This window comes from Condylura cristata, unplaced genomic scaffold (genome assembly GCF_000260355.1).
Source record: "Condylura cristata isolate star-nosed mole 26May11 unplaced genomic scaffold, ConCri1.0 scaffold00014, whole genome shotgun sequence".
In the NCBI taxonomy this organism is placed as follows: Eukaryota; Metazoa; Chordata; class Mammalia; order Eulipotyphla; family Talpidae; genus Condylura; species Condylura cristata.
This window is the reverse complement of record NW_004567115.1, coordinates 24,564,562-24,579,490: the sequence shown is the minus strand read 5'-3', so window position 1 is coordinate 24,579,490 and position 14,929 is coordinate 24,564,562. Positions and strand designations below refer to the sequence as shown.

Here is a 14,929-nt window from a genome sequence, read left to right as displayed (position 1 = left end):
GTGTTCAATGACTATCATTCACATCTAATTTTCTCTCTGGTTCAGCTTCTCCAACTATGCATATGACAATGCCCACCTCTCTAGTCTTAGCACTATTGCCTTCTAAGCTAAGAAGGAACCCAGGTGCCTTGTAACAAATCTTAATCAAAATGAGGTAACTCAGCAGTTTATATTCACCCTTAGACTGTCTATTACAATTATTTTTGAGCTCTGGCAAAAAGGGCATGTAAGATCATAAACTTTGAACTCAGAGTTCCTGATTTCAACTACCGGTTTCACTATTTAGATATGTACAACCTGAGTTTCTTCATCCTAAATAGAGGTATAATGACACCTCATCATATTATTAAGCATTAAGTGAATTAACATCTTTTTAAGTAGTAAGAACAGTGCCTTGTACACAGAGTTGAATGTCAATTCTTTTTGCTTTTTATCTTTTCTCTCAGCTTCATCTATAAAATAGGGAATGTTCATAGGAAATATGCCAGGATTTCTTCTATTTTATAGTGACAGTGCTTTAGAGAGTCCTTCAATCTAATCCAACCTGCACTGGAAATTTTTCTATGGTCTATGGTCTTATACTCTTTGGGCCCATCAATTGGTTTACAGGACAATGTAGTTACACACCTGCCTCTACATAAATGTTTCCTTCTTTAGAACTTCTTGGAATTATTTAATGAAAAAATAGATTTCTGGTTAGGGGAACATGTAATTAATTTCAGATAGCACTATAATTTTTTCTGTTTTTGCAACGTGGGCATGAGTATACTGCAGACACTTAAAAACATTCATCTACAACACCATATTAAGAAGAAAGAACTGAGTTACTCACGATGCTCCTGAATTCATGATGCAGCTCTTTGCACCACAAAAACAATCTCTGCCATCATCATGATTCATTCCGAGGTTATGGCCCAACTCATGAGCAACAATAGATGCAAATGTCTCCACTGTGATTTGCCCAAACTGTGCAAACACAAGAAAGGAAGTAAGTAGGTTTCTGGACAAAAGGGTATTTTTCACAGATTATTTTTCTCAGATTATTTTTTTACAAAAGGTAATTTGTCACTATGATGTTAACAGCCTTCATTATAAATCAAGCATCCAACAACAGCCTTTACACATTTCAGTCTAGTAAGAAACTGGTGTGTTTAATGAAATGGACTCCTTAAACAGTTACTTTAGCACCAAAGAATGATACATGGTAGTTCATGGGAAAACAAATTTATGATTCTAATTTAATTTTCTCAAGTGATATCTGTTTTCGCATTTATAAAAAAGTAAGGAGCTAATAAGTATTAGAATGATAATCCAGTCTCTAAGGAAAGAGAACACCTGCCACTCAAAGGATTACTTTAAGTACTTTTCCCTTATTATCAAAGAAAGCATTACCAATTCATTTTTCAGATAATTAAGACATGTTTCAGATATCAAATCAAGTTTTTCCCTAACTTTTAGATGGAAAAACTTTCTTAAAATTCATCACATTGATTGATTTAAAATTTCTAGTGGTGGGAACAATTCAACAAGCTTCTGCAAGAAGGGGATGTGATAAGACCAGATTTATAACATAATACTTTCGCCAAATAACCTTGGTAGACACTGTTCTAAGGTAACATCACAGTAGAACATGCAGAAAAATTACCACATTAATCCCGCCTGCATGGCTCCTTGAACACACTGTTCCCACAAATGCCATTCCCGCAGTCCCACCAAAACCCTTCTTCCTAAAAAAAAGAAAAGGTAAAAGTTTAAAAGGAACACATTGTACCTGTGGTACGTTGGATAATCTTAAAATTGGTTTGGTGAAACTTAAAAAACTGGGAGAAAAATGGCAAAATAAACAACATTTTAAAATCGGAACAGAAATGTGAAACCACATTCACGAAACATACAGTGCTCTGAACCAATGTTAAATCAATGAAATTAAAAATAAATAAAATCAGAATGCAAATATGTCTTTCTCTTTTGTTATCAAAGAAAGAGATCAGTATTACAAATTCATTTCTCAGATAATGAAGACATGTTTTATATGCCAAATCGAATTTTTTCCTAACTTTTAGGTGGAAAAACTTTCTTAAAATGCACTATGTGGGGCCCTCCCTGGTGGCACAATGGGTAAGGAAACAGCACTCAAGCTGGCCATAGCCACTTCAGTGTGAGTTTGATCCTAGGTCCCAGAGGTGATCCACATGGCGCAGCAGACCTCTCCTGAACTGCCTTCTGCTCCCCTCAAGAGTGTACTTCAGTCTGCCTGTTCTGCTCCCCACTCTGCCTCTGCCCAGTTCTGTGTGCAGAAATAAATAAATCTTAAGAAAAAAAAACAGGGCCCTCCCTGGTGGTGCAGAGGGTTAAAGCACAGCACTAAAGAGCTAAAGCCACTTCCGCATGAGTTCGATCCCTGCCTGCCCTGGAGGTGACCCACATGGCAAGGTAGACCTCTCCTGACCTGGCTGCTGCTCCTCTCAGCAGTGTACTGAGTCAATCTGCCTGTTCTGCTCCTCATTCTGTCTCTGGTGAATCCTCTCACCACCCCTGTACCTCTGGCCTGTACCCCAGTTCTGTATGCATAAATAAATAAATTTTTTTTAAAAAAAAAGAAACAAAAACAAGGCAAAAAGGATCTTTTTTAAAAAATGCATTATGTTTATTGATTTAAAAATTCTAATGGTGGGAGGGAACAATTTAACAAGCTTCTGCAAGGAAAAGAGGATGTGATAAGGCCAGATTTATAACATAATACTTTAGCCAGATAACCCTGTAGTGAACCCTAAATCCCACACACATAAACTCAATGTTTCCAAAGGCCTGGAGATGCCCATTCGTAACCACAAGCCAGCAAAGTGTCAGCAGACAAGTGAGAAATGCATCCAACATAACAGATGGAGACCACAAACAGGAGGGAAAAGCAGTTTGGTAGGCGTGGTTGGGCAAAGCATAGGAAACATGTTGCAAGTCTTCGCCTTCTGAGCTTTTACAAACTAGATGGCAAGCAGACTGCTATTAGGCATGCCAACTGCTATGAGGATAGTGGCACGTACAAGTTTACTAAAAAATAATAAAAAAGTCAAAAAACAGCCTTTTTGATTGTGAGGCTATAAAAATTTATCTAGGTATTTTAAGTGTCTTGTTTAAATTAACTCATATAAAAAAGGAAAGCAAACAAAATCAAGGGAAGTTTCTCCTCAGGGGAAAGAAGATGTGTCTTAGGTACCATCAACATTGAGGGAGGCAAAAAAATTATATAAATTAGAACTTTTTTTGCGTAAGTCAGCTCATCAAGCCAGAAAAGTTTTAATGAATGAAATTTTTAAAAATTTAAGTGAGGGCTTTCTTGTAAGATTTTAGAATGTACTTACATTAAGTGAGTTAAATAAGCTAAAAATAATATATAGAAATAAAATTTTAAAAACATTATCAGCAATATCTCAAAAAAGTATTAAAAAACACAAGAACTTGATTATATAAAAACATTAAAAGGGAAAAAAGCTATTAAAGCACTAAAAGTAAGATAGTGGAAATAAAAAATTCAACAAATCTTGGAAATTTAGGAGAAAAATTCAAAGAAATGTCCCAGAAAAGGGAACAAGAAGATAAAGAGAAGGAAATGACAAAATGAAATTAGAGAACAAGCACAAGAACTCAATAGTCAAGTAAAAGGAATCCCGGGGGGGGGGGGGAGACTAAAAATAAATATAATGAAATTACCTTTAAAATAACTTGAGAAAAATTCCTAAAACACAAGGATATCAGTTTCAAGACTGAAACTACCAACCACAAAAAGTAAAGAGGTATAGCAAATGAGTTCCATTTCATTCTCATTTTGTTACTTTTTAAAAATAAGTAATATTTGAAAAATCCCAGACCACCCTAAAAAAGAGCAACCCAAAAACATATCAAAAAATTGAGAGACATGAGAACCAAGAGAAAATCCTACAGCTTTCCAGAGAATGTGGGAAAATTCAACAAATCCACAAAATCTATAATCAAAAGAATTTAAGTCTTCCAAATAGCAAAACTGGCCATCAAAAGAGTCAGGTCTCCAAAATTCTAAAAGGAAAAGATTTCACACCCAGAATTTTATAACCATTCAAATAACCAAAAAAACTTAAGTTACTTGCGTCCCCTAGGACAATCAGAAGTCAAATAGATACTGTTTAAATTCTACTCTGAGACTGCACATTTTTCAATTTGCAAGAGGTCCAATTTTTTTCTTTCCATGTATACTTTCACATGAAGAAATTATTATTTTTTATTAAATTTATTTATTGTCTTACATCATTGTCCATTTTGGACATTTGATTTCTTCCCAAGGTATAGTTCCCCTGGTTCTCCCACTACCCATGAGCCATCACCATAACACCTAGTGCTCTTCTATGCCCTGTTTCGACTCCGCTCCCTCCCTTGCAGGAAAAAGATAAAACTTGCAAACTGACCATAGGCCTAAAGCAAGAAAGTATTCTACCCCAAGATGAGGAGTAAACCCAAGAAGTCGTGGAGGAGGAAGTCATGGAGTTTAGGTGACCAGGAATCCAATACAGAAGAGAGGGCCTATTATCACAGTGTCACTTGTCCTGTGGTGTCAGACTAAGTTTTCCTTATTTATTTTTTATTTTTAAGCTTTCCTTATGTAAATGAACACTCAAAGACCTTAAGGAAATACGATTATAAAAAAGTGTGTTTTTCTGACCATTTCATTAACAGTCCTTTTTTCAAATCACTTACAGAACAAGTTGTGCACTGTCATGTCTCCTACGAGTGATGAGAAACTTTTCCCGCCACTGCACGAAGTTCCCCAACACATCACCAGCACCCCCGATTATATTGATGAGGTTTCCATTTGTCCAAATCTCCAGTCCAACTAGCACAATTCGAATATTTAACATAATATACATCTGGGAAGGAAACCGAAATAAAGTTACAAAATACTGTATTAAAAAATAAAGAGAATCTCTCTTAGCCATATGATGCAGTAACAATAATACCTAAATTAGAAACAGATCTCCACACCCCACCCCCAGAAAATATCCTATTCAACATGATAAGAACCTCTCAGAGGTCTCAGTTAACTCATCCATAAAATAAAAGTAATAGAATTTCAAATCCTTTTAATTGTCTATTCCAAAATTTTACCAACTTTAGAAATTTTAAGGTTTTGGTAAATTTGGTACAAAATCACCCCCAAACAAATGCAATTTTATTTATAGCCTACATTTATTTCATTTAAAATAAAAACATCTCACACTTTATTTTAGAAATAATAGTAAGTTTGATTATAAGGACTACCCCAATTATTACCACAATTATAGAACGCATATCTATTTCAGAGACACTGAAAGAAAGAAATTTTAAGTTTATAATATGCAGTGGACTTATTTTGTGGCACACTAAATTTATATATAAATTCAAATATCTATATATAAATTTATATATAAATTCAATATGAGTATAAAACTCTATGATCATCATCATTATCATTATTATTGGTGTTCATAACATGGGAATGTTTTGTAAATGAACATGCACCTATTTTCTCATTATTTCCCACAATACTCCAGAATCTCAAACCAAATCTGATGCACATATACATAAATATATAAACACACTCATGCTGTTATTTCTGACTAGAAGCCTGCCATATTAAAACTAAGATCCTCTCAGTAAAAGTTAGAAGATCTTTTCATAAATCGCAAAGTATCTGAGCCTCTTCTCTCTACTCTGAAGACAGATCATATTATAAAACCTCTTGCTTGTCTCAAAGTTTTTTACTTTTCTTTCAAACATAACATTACAAAACAAGCTAGAAGACAGATTGCTGAAACAGACTGAGTTATATAGCCCTCATAATAATCAGAGATAAAATAAGACAATTTTTAAATTTTGTTCTGAGACTCTGATAGGATAAAATATAATAATTCCATCTAATAGAAAATACAACTTACACTATCCAAGTAGTTTGCTAAGCGAATCATTTCTTCTCTCACAGCTGTCTGATTTCTCCCCATCATGTCATACTAAACAGCCAAGAAGGAAAATCAGTCATCAAAGAAATTTAAGGGAAAAAAATGCTACAATCTGTTACAATGAAAATAAGAATCCAAATACTTCCTCTGAACCAAAAACTGAGTCATTAAGACATTGCCAGCTGGAGACAGGAATGGGATCAAAACTGGGGTGGGAAAAGTGCACGGAACTATGGTGATGGCACACAGGTGAGTTGATGGTGGGAACGCCACAGGATTACAACCGAGATGAAAAAATGCATAAAATGAAGAATGATGTAAAAGATAAATTAAAATAAAAAGACATTACCAGCATTTCAAATTCATAAACCTGAACAATGCATTTTAGCAATAAATAGGAATACAAGAAATACAAGTTACAGGTGTTAGGGTGTTAGTAGTAGTGAGGAAGCATAGTTTTTCCTAATCAACATAATTTTAAAGTGTTTCTTCCTACAGTGTTTTTTATTCATTTTAATTAAAAAATATTTTTTATCATTTTACAAAAGTAGAGTATAAAATAATCAATGTAATCTGTACAGGATTTCTTTATGTCCTGCATAGCATAGTAATAAAGGACAATCTAAAGGATATTCTGACCCTTTCATTCTGTAGACTAAAAATATTACCAATAAACCATTTATAAAACCTGGGTTAAATTAATAATCAGAGATTAACCATTACTGACTAGTCAGTTTAAAAATTGGATGTAGCTATAAATAGTCATTCCAAATTTTAATCATATTAAGACACACAGCGAAATGACTGACTGTCTTATTTTAGAACTAGTTAAATCCAAATATTTATTTAACATTATTTTAGTATAACCAACTTAATAAAAAAGAGAAGTTTTTTTTTTTTAAGAATGTATGGTTTTGCTATATAATGAGGACATTAATGTCAGGATATCTCAGATCTTAAAAAGACCTGATTCTCGGCCCTCCCTGGTGGCGCAGCGGGTTAAAGCACAGCACTAAGAAGCTGAGGCCGCTGCCGCATGAGTTTGATCCCCGCCTGCCCCGGAGGTGACCACATGGCGTGGCAGACCTCTCCTGACCGCCCGCTGCTCCCCTCAGCAGTGTACTTTGTCGATCTGCCTGTTCTGCTCCCTGTTCTGTCTCTGGTGAATCCTATCACCCTCCGCATCTCTGGCCTGTACCCCAGTTCTGTATGAATAAATAAATAAATCTTTAAAAAAAAAAAAAAAAAAAGACCTGATTCTCTGAGGCAAGAAAAAATATATAGTAATTTGACATAGTTTATTAAAGTGGAACCATTTTTATTTTGAACTATTTTCTACCAATATACAGCAAATTTACCTGAAAAGAATAATAAAAGGCAACATTTCAAATGTCCAAGCATTCTAAGAAATTTTTCACCAGTTATCTGGGGCAGATTTCACACTCCTTTGTATTCTCCCTATGCTTTCTTCTTCTACCACCTGAGGGTAGTGAACTAATATTTGAGTTTTTTTAAATACGGCTTTCTTTTTCTGATATATCTACATAAATAATCTTTTCAGCTATGAAAATCTTCAAAATGATTTCTGTAGCTCACAAGAAAGGAATTGTCAATCATGTTAAATTCTACAAAGTTTGCAATAAAAATCAGACAAAACATTTGGAAGAAACTGTACATTATACATAGCAGCTACATCTAAAATTCATGATTTTGTAAATGCTGAAACTTCTGGAATGTTTTAGAAGGAAAGAGAGTTAATAGCAGTTACTGTTAATTTCATTGCCCAGGATAAGAAAATCCAGGGCATTTTCTATATTCATACTTCAGAATTGTGCCGTTCTTAACTTAAGAAAATAAAGAGAAGTTTTCTGTTTCTTAATGTAAAATAAAGGTTAGCTAAAATCCTAGAAAGCAAAGCAGTTTCATTACAACAAAGCAGTACCCGATTATCAGAATTTATTACTGCATTACTTTAAAAAGCCATCTGAAAGGTTTCAAGAACCTGAGAGGCAGTACTATTTTTCTTAAGAAATTCAGTTTAAATCAGTCACCCAAAATAACAGAGAAACAAATCAACAGTAAGAAATAAAGCTAGAAGTAATCTCTGTATTCAGCTTCTGGTGGTATTATGAATATTAAGTAGGTTTAAAGAAAATTAAGTTTAGTTTAAGAAAGATCTGCACACACATATATATGTTTTATATATGTGTGTGTGTGTGTGTATTTCCTACAAGGGATGTTCACTTCTCATTTGCTTTTCATGAAAAAGAAGAAAAACTGTCACCAATCCTACCCTTTCCTTGTCTACAACAATGAACAGCTCCACATATCGGGTCTGTGGCAGAACAGCTCTTCTTCTCTGTCAAAAAATAAACATCATAAATGCAGACAGAAAGTCATATGGCCATGTTCTTCATATACAATGATCTTACCCTAATCTCTAGACTACCATCATAACATTCTTTTACTTAAAGCCTCCTATATCAATAAAGTAAAAAACATGGTTTTAGGAGCTACTTTTTGTTTTCCTAAAAAAATATAAAAGTGACAATTGTTTATAACTTTATATACGTTTCAGGTGCACAGCTTTATAATTTGGGGTCAGACCATGTTTTTTTCAAATAGTAGTATCTGCTATATAGACTGATCTAAGAACAATTCTAGTGAAATATAATTTAGCTTATACAAGTTTCCAAAACAGACTGATTTCCTAATAGCATATTACGCACACTCACACTTTAGTGAAAAAATCCAATATGGGCCTCCTTGGTGACACAAGGAGGTTAAGACACAGCACTATGAAGCTATCTACAGACACTGCAGCATGAGTTCAATCCCTGGCCAGGGAGGTGACCCGCATGGCGCAGCAGACCTCTCCTGTCTTACTCACTGCTCCCCTCAGCAGTGTATTGCACTCAATCTGCCTGTTCTGTTCTCCACTCTGCCTCTGATGAATCCTCTCACCCCCTGCACCTCTGTCCTGTACCAAGTTGTTGTATGCACAAATAAATAAATCTTTAAAAAAGAAGAACTCCAATATTATGCTAGGTGTGGAAGAAAGATTTTTTTACTAATAACTATTCATTAACTAGTCAGAGCAAAAAAGACAAAAAGATTATAACTTTAAAAAATGACTAGTTACAGTTTTAAAATATTGGAGGATATAGATTGGTGGCAACAGAGGAGAAGAGGGTTAGGTGGGTGGGTCAAACAGCTGAAGAAGTCAGCTCTATGGTAGTGGGTAGAATCTAGGCTTTTGGGGAAGATCATGATGAACTATATACAGATGTCAAAAAATAATGGTATGTACCCGAAACTTATATACTTTACAAGCCAATGACACTTTGATAAAAATTTTTAAATGACTAATTTTCTGATTTTGTAGATATTCATATTACATATAGGATAAACTAAAATTTAATGGTTTTGAATAATTAAACTTTAAAAAACAGTTCAACAGGCAAAAGGATGAATGGTAGAAAGGCAATGAAAATTTCATAAACTAGTATAACTTAATTAATATATACAAGGAGAGGCCCATTCTTCTTCCAAAATAGCAGCATCATCTCATATGTAGAAAAGTACACTGCCTGCAGATACACTGATTTAGTCCTAGAGACATTTCAGCATAAGAGATCCAGGTCAAAATTAAGTTAGGAATTTTACTGAAGTCTCAAAACAGATATGTCTTCCTGGAAGACATCGAAAAAATTAACATCGTAAGGCAAATCTCCCTCTCTGTCTCCAACCTGGAACTCAAGTCACCATTTCAGTTTGTGTACAAGGTATCAAAATAAAAATTCTACTGCTTTCTAAAAATATGTAGTGGGGCTATATAAATCAATTATTTAAAAAAGAAAGCACAATAACTGTTAAAGATTTAAGCCCTAGTTTTCAAAGTACATAGAAGATTGGCTATAGACTCAAACAGGAGGCAGAAACTATGTTACTCATCTTTTTATCTTCTAGAACCTATGACAATATCTAGCATATAGTTGATACAACAGTAATTAAAAATATTGATTGAATGCATAAATATATGATTCTTTTAAAACTTTAGTCTGAGTCATGAAGAAATAAATTATTTCCTTACTCGAAGTAGCTGAGTGATACTAGGATGTTGTTCCTCTTTATCCTTTTTGGTTTCCTCCTTAATATCTTTGTTGGCAACCCCACATTTCAGAGGCTCTTTGTGGACATCATCCATTCGATAAAAGATGTGCTCAAAATTGGAGTTGTTTTGCAGGGGTTCGATCCCATAACTCACATTTTCTATATGCAGCAATCCTCTTAGAGTTGCGATACACATATATATGTAAGGATCAAGAATAACACAGGAGAAGAAATCAGAAAACCTGAATTCAAGTCCTAGTTCTTAACATGGGTAGCATGGTATAGAGAAAAATACAGAAGCTCTCAAATAAAGCAGATGAAACTTAAATTTCAAGAATAATGCTTAACAAGCATCACTCCCTGAAAGTTACTTAATCTTTGAGTACTACAATGGGAACCAATAGTGAATAGTAGCTAAAAGAGTAGAATCTAGAGCCAGAGACCAGAGTTTGAATCCTAAATGTTTTCTACTCCCCATGCGACCCTTAGTCATTTAACCTCTGAAAACCTAACTTCCTTAATAAGTGGGCCTCTCAGTCATTTAACCTCTGAAAACCTCTTACTTAATAAGTGCAAAGTATGTAAGAGCACTGCCCAGCACACAATAGCTGTTATTACTTAAATGAAGATTATCATAGCCACCTGGCTTGAGAACTAAAATTGAAATATATTACTTTAATCATTCATGCAATCAATTAACCAGCACAATGTCATTCTGCCAGGTCTTCAATAAATGTTATTTTAATATTGTTATCACTTCACTTGATATGTGATACAATTTCTTTAAACTTCAATTTGCTCAACTATATGTAGAGATGAGTCCCTTTTCACAGTCTTTATGACAAATGCAAGAATACAGCTGAATTTTTTTTTTAACATAAAGCACTAGAGAAATTTAAAGTATACTTCACTGTAAATAGCAAAACCTATTTAGCAGTCTCAGGAAAGTGACATTTTCTACTTAGATATTGATCATTTAATTCATAAACTGTAATATTTTCCTAAACGAACATGCCAAGAATGATAACAGAAATAGCTGTATGACCTCCAGCAACAGCAAAGTAAAATCTAATTCTAAGTCCTCCAAAATTACTTCATTTGAAAATAGATAAGTAAGGGGATAAGGAACGAGGGAAAGAAAAAAGCTGATGAAGAAAATTCCTTACCTGAGTCCAAAACAGTCGGTAAGAGCAATAGATGAATTATGAACTCCCTCCACGTAGCCCCGATAATGACAATGATTCTAAATGACAAAAAAATATATTATCTTCAAATACTATTACACTGCTAAAAATCATCACACAAATGGCAGAACTAATAAAGTTATTTAAGGTCAGTAAACTAAAACTTTTCTTCATACATTTGATATCTCGTATTATATGGCATTATTTGAACAATCCTCAGACACTCTATTAACATCCTAAAATACAAAACTATTAGGGCAAAGTTCCAGAGGATACTGAACACAAACAGCCCTCCCCAATTATAGTGACGTCTAGAAGTAGACCTCAAATAACATTTGAAATCAAGACTTTCCAAGAAACAACACTGGCCAATTAACATCTAATACAAAAGAGAACCTTGTGACAGGTTAATGATGTCAAGATAAAACAATTCAGTATGAGACAGTGGCAAAAAAAATTTATTTTGAACATGTTTCTCTTTCTCCCTATATATACTCTTATTCTCATTATTAACACATTTAACCATCTAAATGATTTTATGTAATTATATGCATAGTTTATAGGAAATTAAAATAAATTACTTTTACATATAGCAACATGAAAAGATCCCAAATGAAAAATGTAGATTGAGGGCCTCCCTGGTGGAGCTGGGGTTGAAATGTGAGTGCCACCAAGCTATCATTACTGTGGCATGAGTCCAATCCCAAGTCAGGGAACCGACCCACACAGTGTGATAGACCTCTCCTGTCTCCCCTGCTGGTCTCCTCAGCAGTGTATTTCAGTACATTCGACCGTTCTGCTCCCCACTCTATCTTTGGTGAATCCTTTCACACATAGCCCATACCTCTGGCCTACACCCTACTGATGGTATGCATAAATAAATAAAAATAAATTGTAAAAAATAGAATGAAAAATGTAGTGTGGAGTATAACAGAGCCCTTCTGTACAAAAGGAAAAAATCCAAAGAACTTTTATTCTTAATTTTGAGTAAGAAATTGACTAGTAGAAATACAGTACAATATCACTTACTACTACCAGATTTTTTAGTACACTATGACATTTTCTCATTTTACACAATTACAACACAAAACACTTCCAAAAAAAGCTAAAGGGGGGCCCTCCCTGGTGGCACAACAGGTTAGGATGCAGCACTGCAAGTTGGCCGCAACTGCTTCAGTGCAAGTTCGATCCCCTGAACCGGAGGTGACCCACATGGAGCAGCCTGCCCACTGCTCCCTCAGCAGTATACCTAGCTGATCTGCCTATTCTGCTCCGCACTGTCTCTGAACCTCTCACTGCTCTTATGCCTCTGGTTTGTACCCCAGTTCCGTGTGAATAAATGGTTATTTGGGGAAAATAATAAAAAAAAAGCTAAGAGGGATGGGGAATATCAGCTCTACCAGACATTAGAACATATGAAAAAGACTTACTAGTTAAATAGTAGAGAACTGATAATTAATTGAGACTAACCAGTGGAATAGACTATAAAGCCTAAGATAAACCAAAAGTACATATGGAACTTTATATATGTGGTATCTCAAATCACTGGAGCAAAGTTGCAATTTTTAATAAATGGTACTCAATCAACTGGTTAGAAATTTGAAGAGGAATAAAATTTGACTCATGCCATACCATATATAAGAAAGAATCGAAGCATAGAAAATGAAGCAATTTAAGGACTACAAAGAAATCATGGGTGAACTCCTCTTTAAATTGAGTATGGAGAAAGATTTTCTAACATTCATTCAAAAACTCAATGCAGTAATATGTATTTTAACTACAGTAAAAAAAAAAAATTTAACTTCTGCAAAGAAATACCAAAAAACCAAAGTAAAATACAACTCCAATTGGGACATAATATCTGTAAATTATATCTTAAACAAAGAGTTAATAACTTTAACTAACATTAAAAATAATCATAAACACTGAGAGGGAAAGCTGAGAAAACTGGGCAGAAAATATGGACAATTCACAAAACAAAAAAAATGCCCTTACATAGATAGAAATATTTTCAATTTCGCACAGGATAAAGAATCCATAAGTCTGCACTGATATCAGTTAATAAGAGAAAACTCTTCCTGGTTGTATTATAAAAAAGCACTGATGAATATGGTATCATGATAAAATCAAGAGATCACCTTTTTAACATAACAACTGATTTTGGCAAATACTAAATACTAAAACTTGTGGGTAAAAACTGAAGAAGTATCAAGACATTTATAAAGTATCAATCTATGTAACCATAAAGTTAATTAAGAAGATCAAAACAGTAACTTTTCAGAAGAGAAATTTGGCAGCCAACTCCCTAACCAAAGAAACAGTGTTAACACTGCCAGCGTTTGAACTAATTGCAGCAAATGCTTAACTGATATGATAAACTGAGAACCAGTTGGTTTCAGGTGAGTAGTAATTCTGCTAAAAGAAGATACCTGCATGTGGTTATGACTAAATATTGAAAATACTCAATGTGGGACATCTACAAAAGTTGGCCTTTACTCTTCAAAAATGCATTGTCCTGAAATGCAAAGGCTAAAGATTTCCAGGTTCCAGAAACTAAAGGGACTCCTAAATGATTATAACACATAAACATGAATCTTCTTTTGCTATAAAGTATAATATGGGGATTTTGAAACAAATAATATTAGTAAAGGCTATAAATTAGATAGTATTGCTTCAAGATTTAATTTCTAACTTTAAGAATGGTACTACACTTACGTAAAAGAATTCCTTGATTTTAGGAAGTTTACAGAAAGATATTTAAGGATTTTAAAGGAATTCCATCCACGTCTGCCAGATGCCCTTCAAAGTTCAGAAAAAATAAAGAAAAACAGTATAATGCAAGTAGAGTAAAACATTAACATTTGGAGAATCTAGGTGAAGGATTTCTGAATATTTTATATTATTAATATAACTTTTCCTATAAGTCTAAATATGTGGGGGAAATTTTTAATTATACACTAACAACACAGGCTAAATTCTAAGATTTAACAACTTTTCCTAGGGTGGGGTTATTGTAAACCACTAATGTTTTCCTTGTTGGTGTTTGTATATTGTCAACTCACTAGAGGAAAATGAATACCTTCCATTATTACAGATGAGGTCGCACTCCCAAGACAGCAATACAATGACTCAGCACTCAAAGGTTTCTGCTTTCAACTACAGTACAAGTTCTCTTATTAGACATGACTGAAATTCAGCAATTAGTCATGTAGTTTACCAACTTGATGATATTGTTTAAAAAAAAAACTTGTTTTTATTAAATCTTTTAAAACATCCCATTTTGTTTTTATAATCCTACTTTATAAGTTTATAAAATACAAAACATCTAATTAAACTGAATGATTACAGTAAAGGTACAAATGGCCAGCCTGGGAAACAAACAAAAAAAAACTGTAAGCAAAATATGAATTAGTAGAAGTGGAAGTATACAGAACAAACTTGATAATATAACAGATACTGGCCTCAAGAGCCCGGAATTGTTCAGAGGAAACAAAACATCAGTTCATTGGGGGAGTTAGTTAAGAGACTTTCTAAGGCATTTGCAAGGTAACTCAAAGTTCTAAGATAGAGTCATTTGGTTGGCATTTTATTCCACAGAGCAACTCACATAAAGTGGTTATTAAAACTTTATTTCGGCCCTCCCTGGTGGCGCAGCGGGTTAAAGCACAG

At 34.0% G+C, this 14,929-nt stretch overlaps 1 protein-coding gene across 1 annotated transcript in view; it reads right to left on the bottom strand.

The window, feature by feature from the left end:
- ADAM9 (ADAM metallopeptidase domain 9) overlaps positions 1-14,929 on the bottom strand; it is a 72,425-nt gene that overhangs the window by 35,635 nt on the left and 21,861 nt on the right. The window contains exons 5-11 of the mRNA XM_004682261.2: positions 11,243-11,319; positions 10,057-10,252; positions 8,257-8,322; positions 5,943-6,014; positions 4,726-4,895; positions 1,646-1,727; positions 833-966 (exon numbers count right to left, since the gene is read on the bottom strand). Of these exons, the coding sequence (XP_004682318.1) occupies positions 833-966; positions 1,646-1,727; positions 4,726-4,895; positions 5,943-6,014; positions 8,257-8,322; positions 10,057-10,252; positions 11,243-11,319 (797 nt within the window). The remainder of the gene's footprint in view (positions 1-832; positions 967-1,645; positions 1,728-4,725; positions 4,896-5,942; positions 6,015-8,256; positions 8,323-10,056; positions 10,253-11,242; positions 11,320-14,929) is intronic.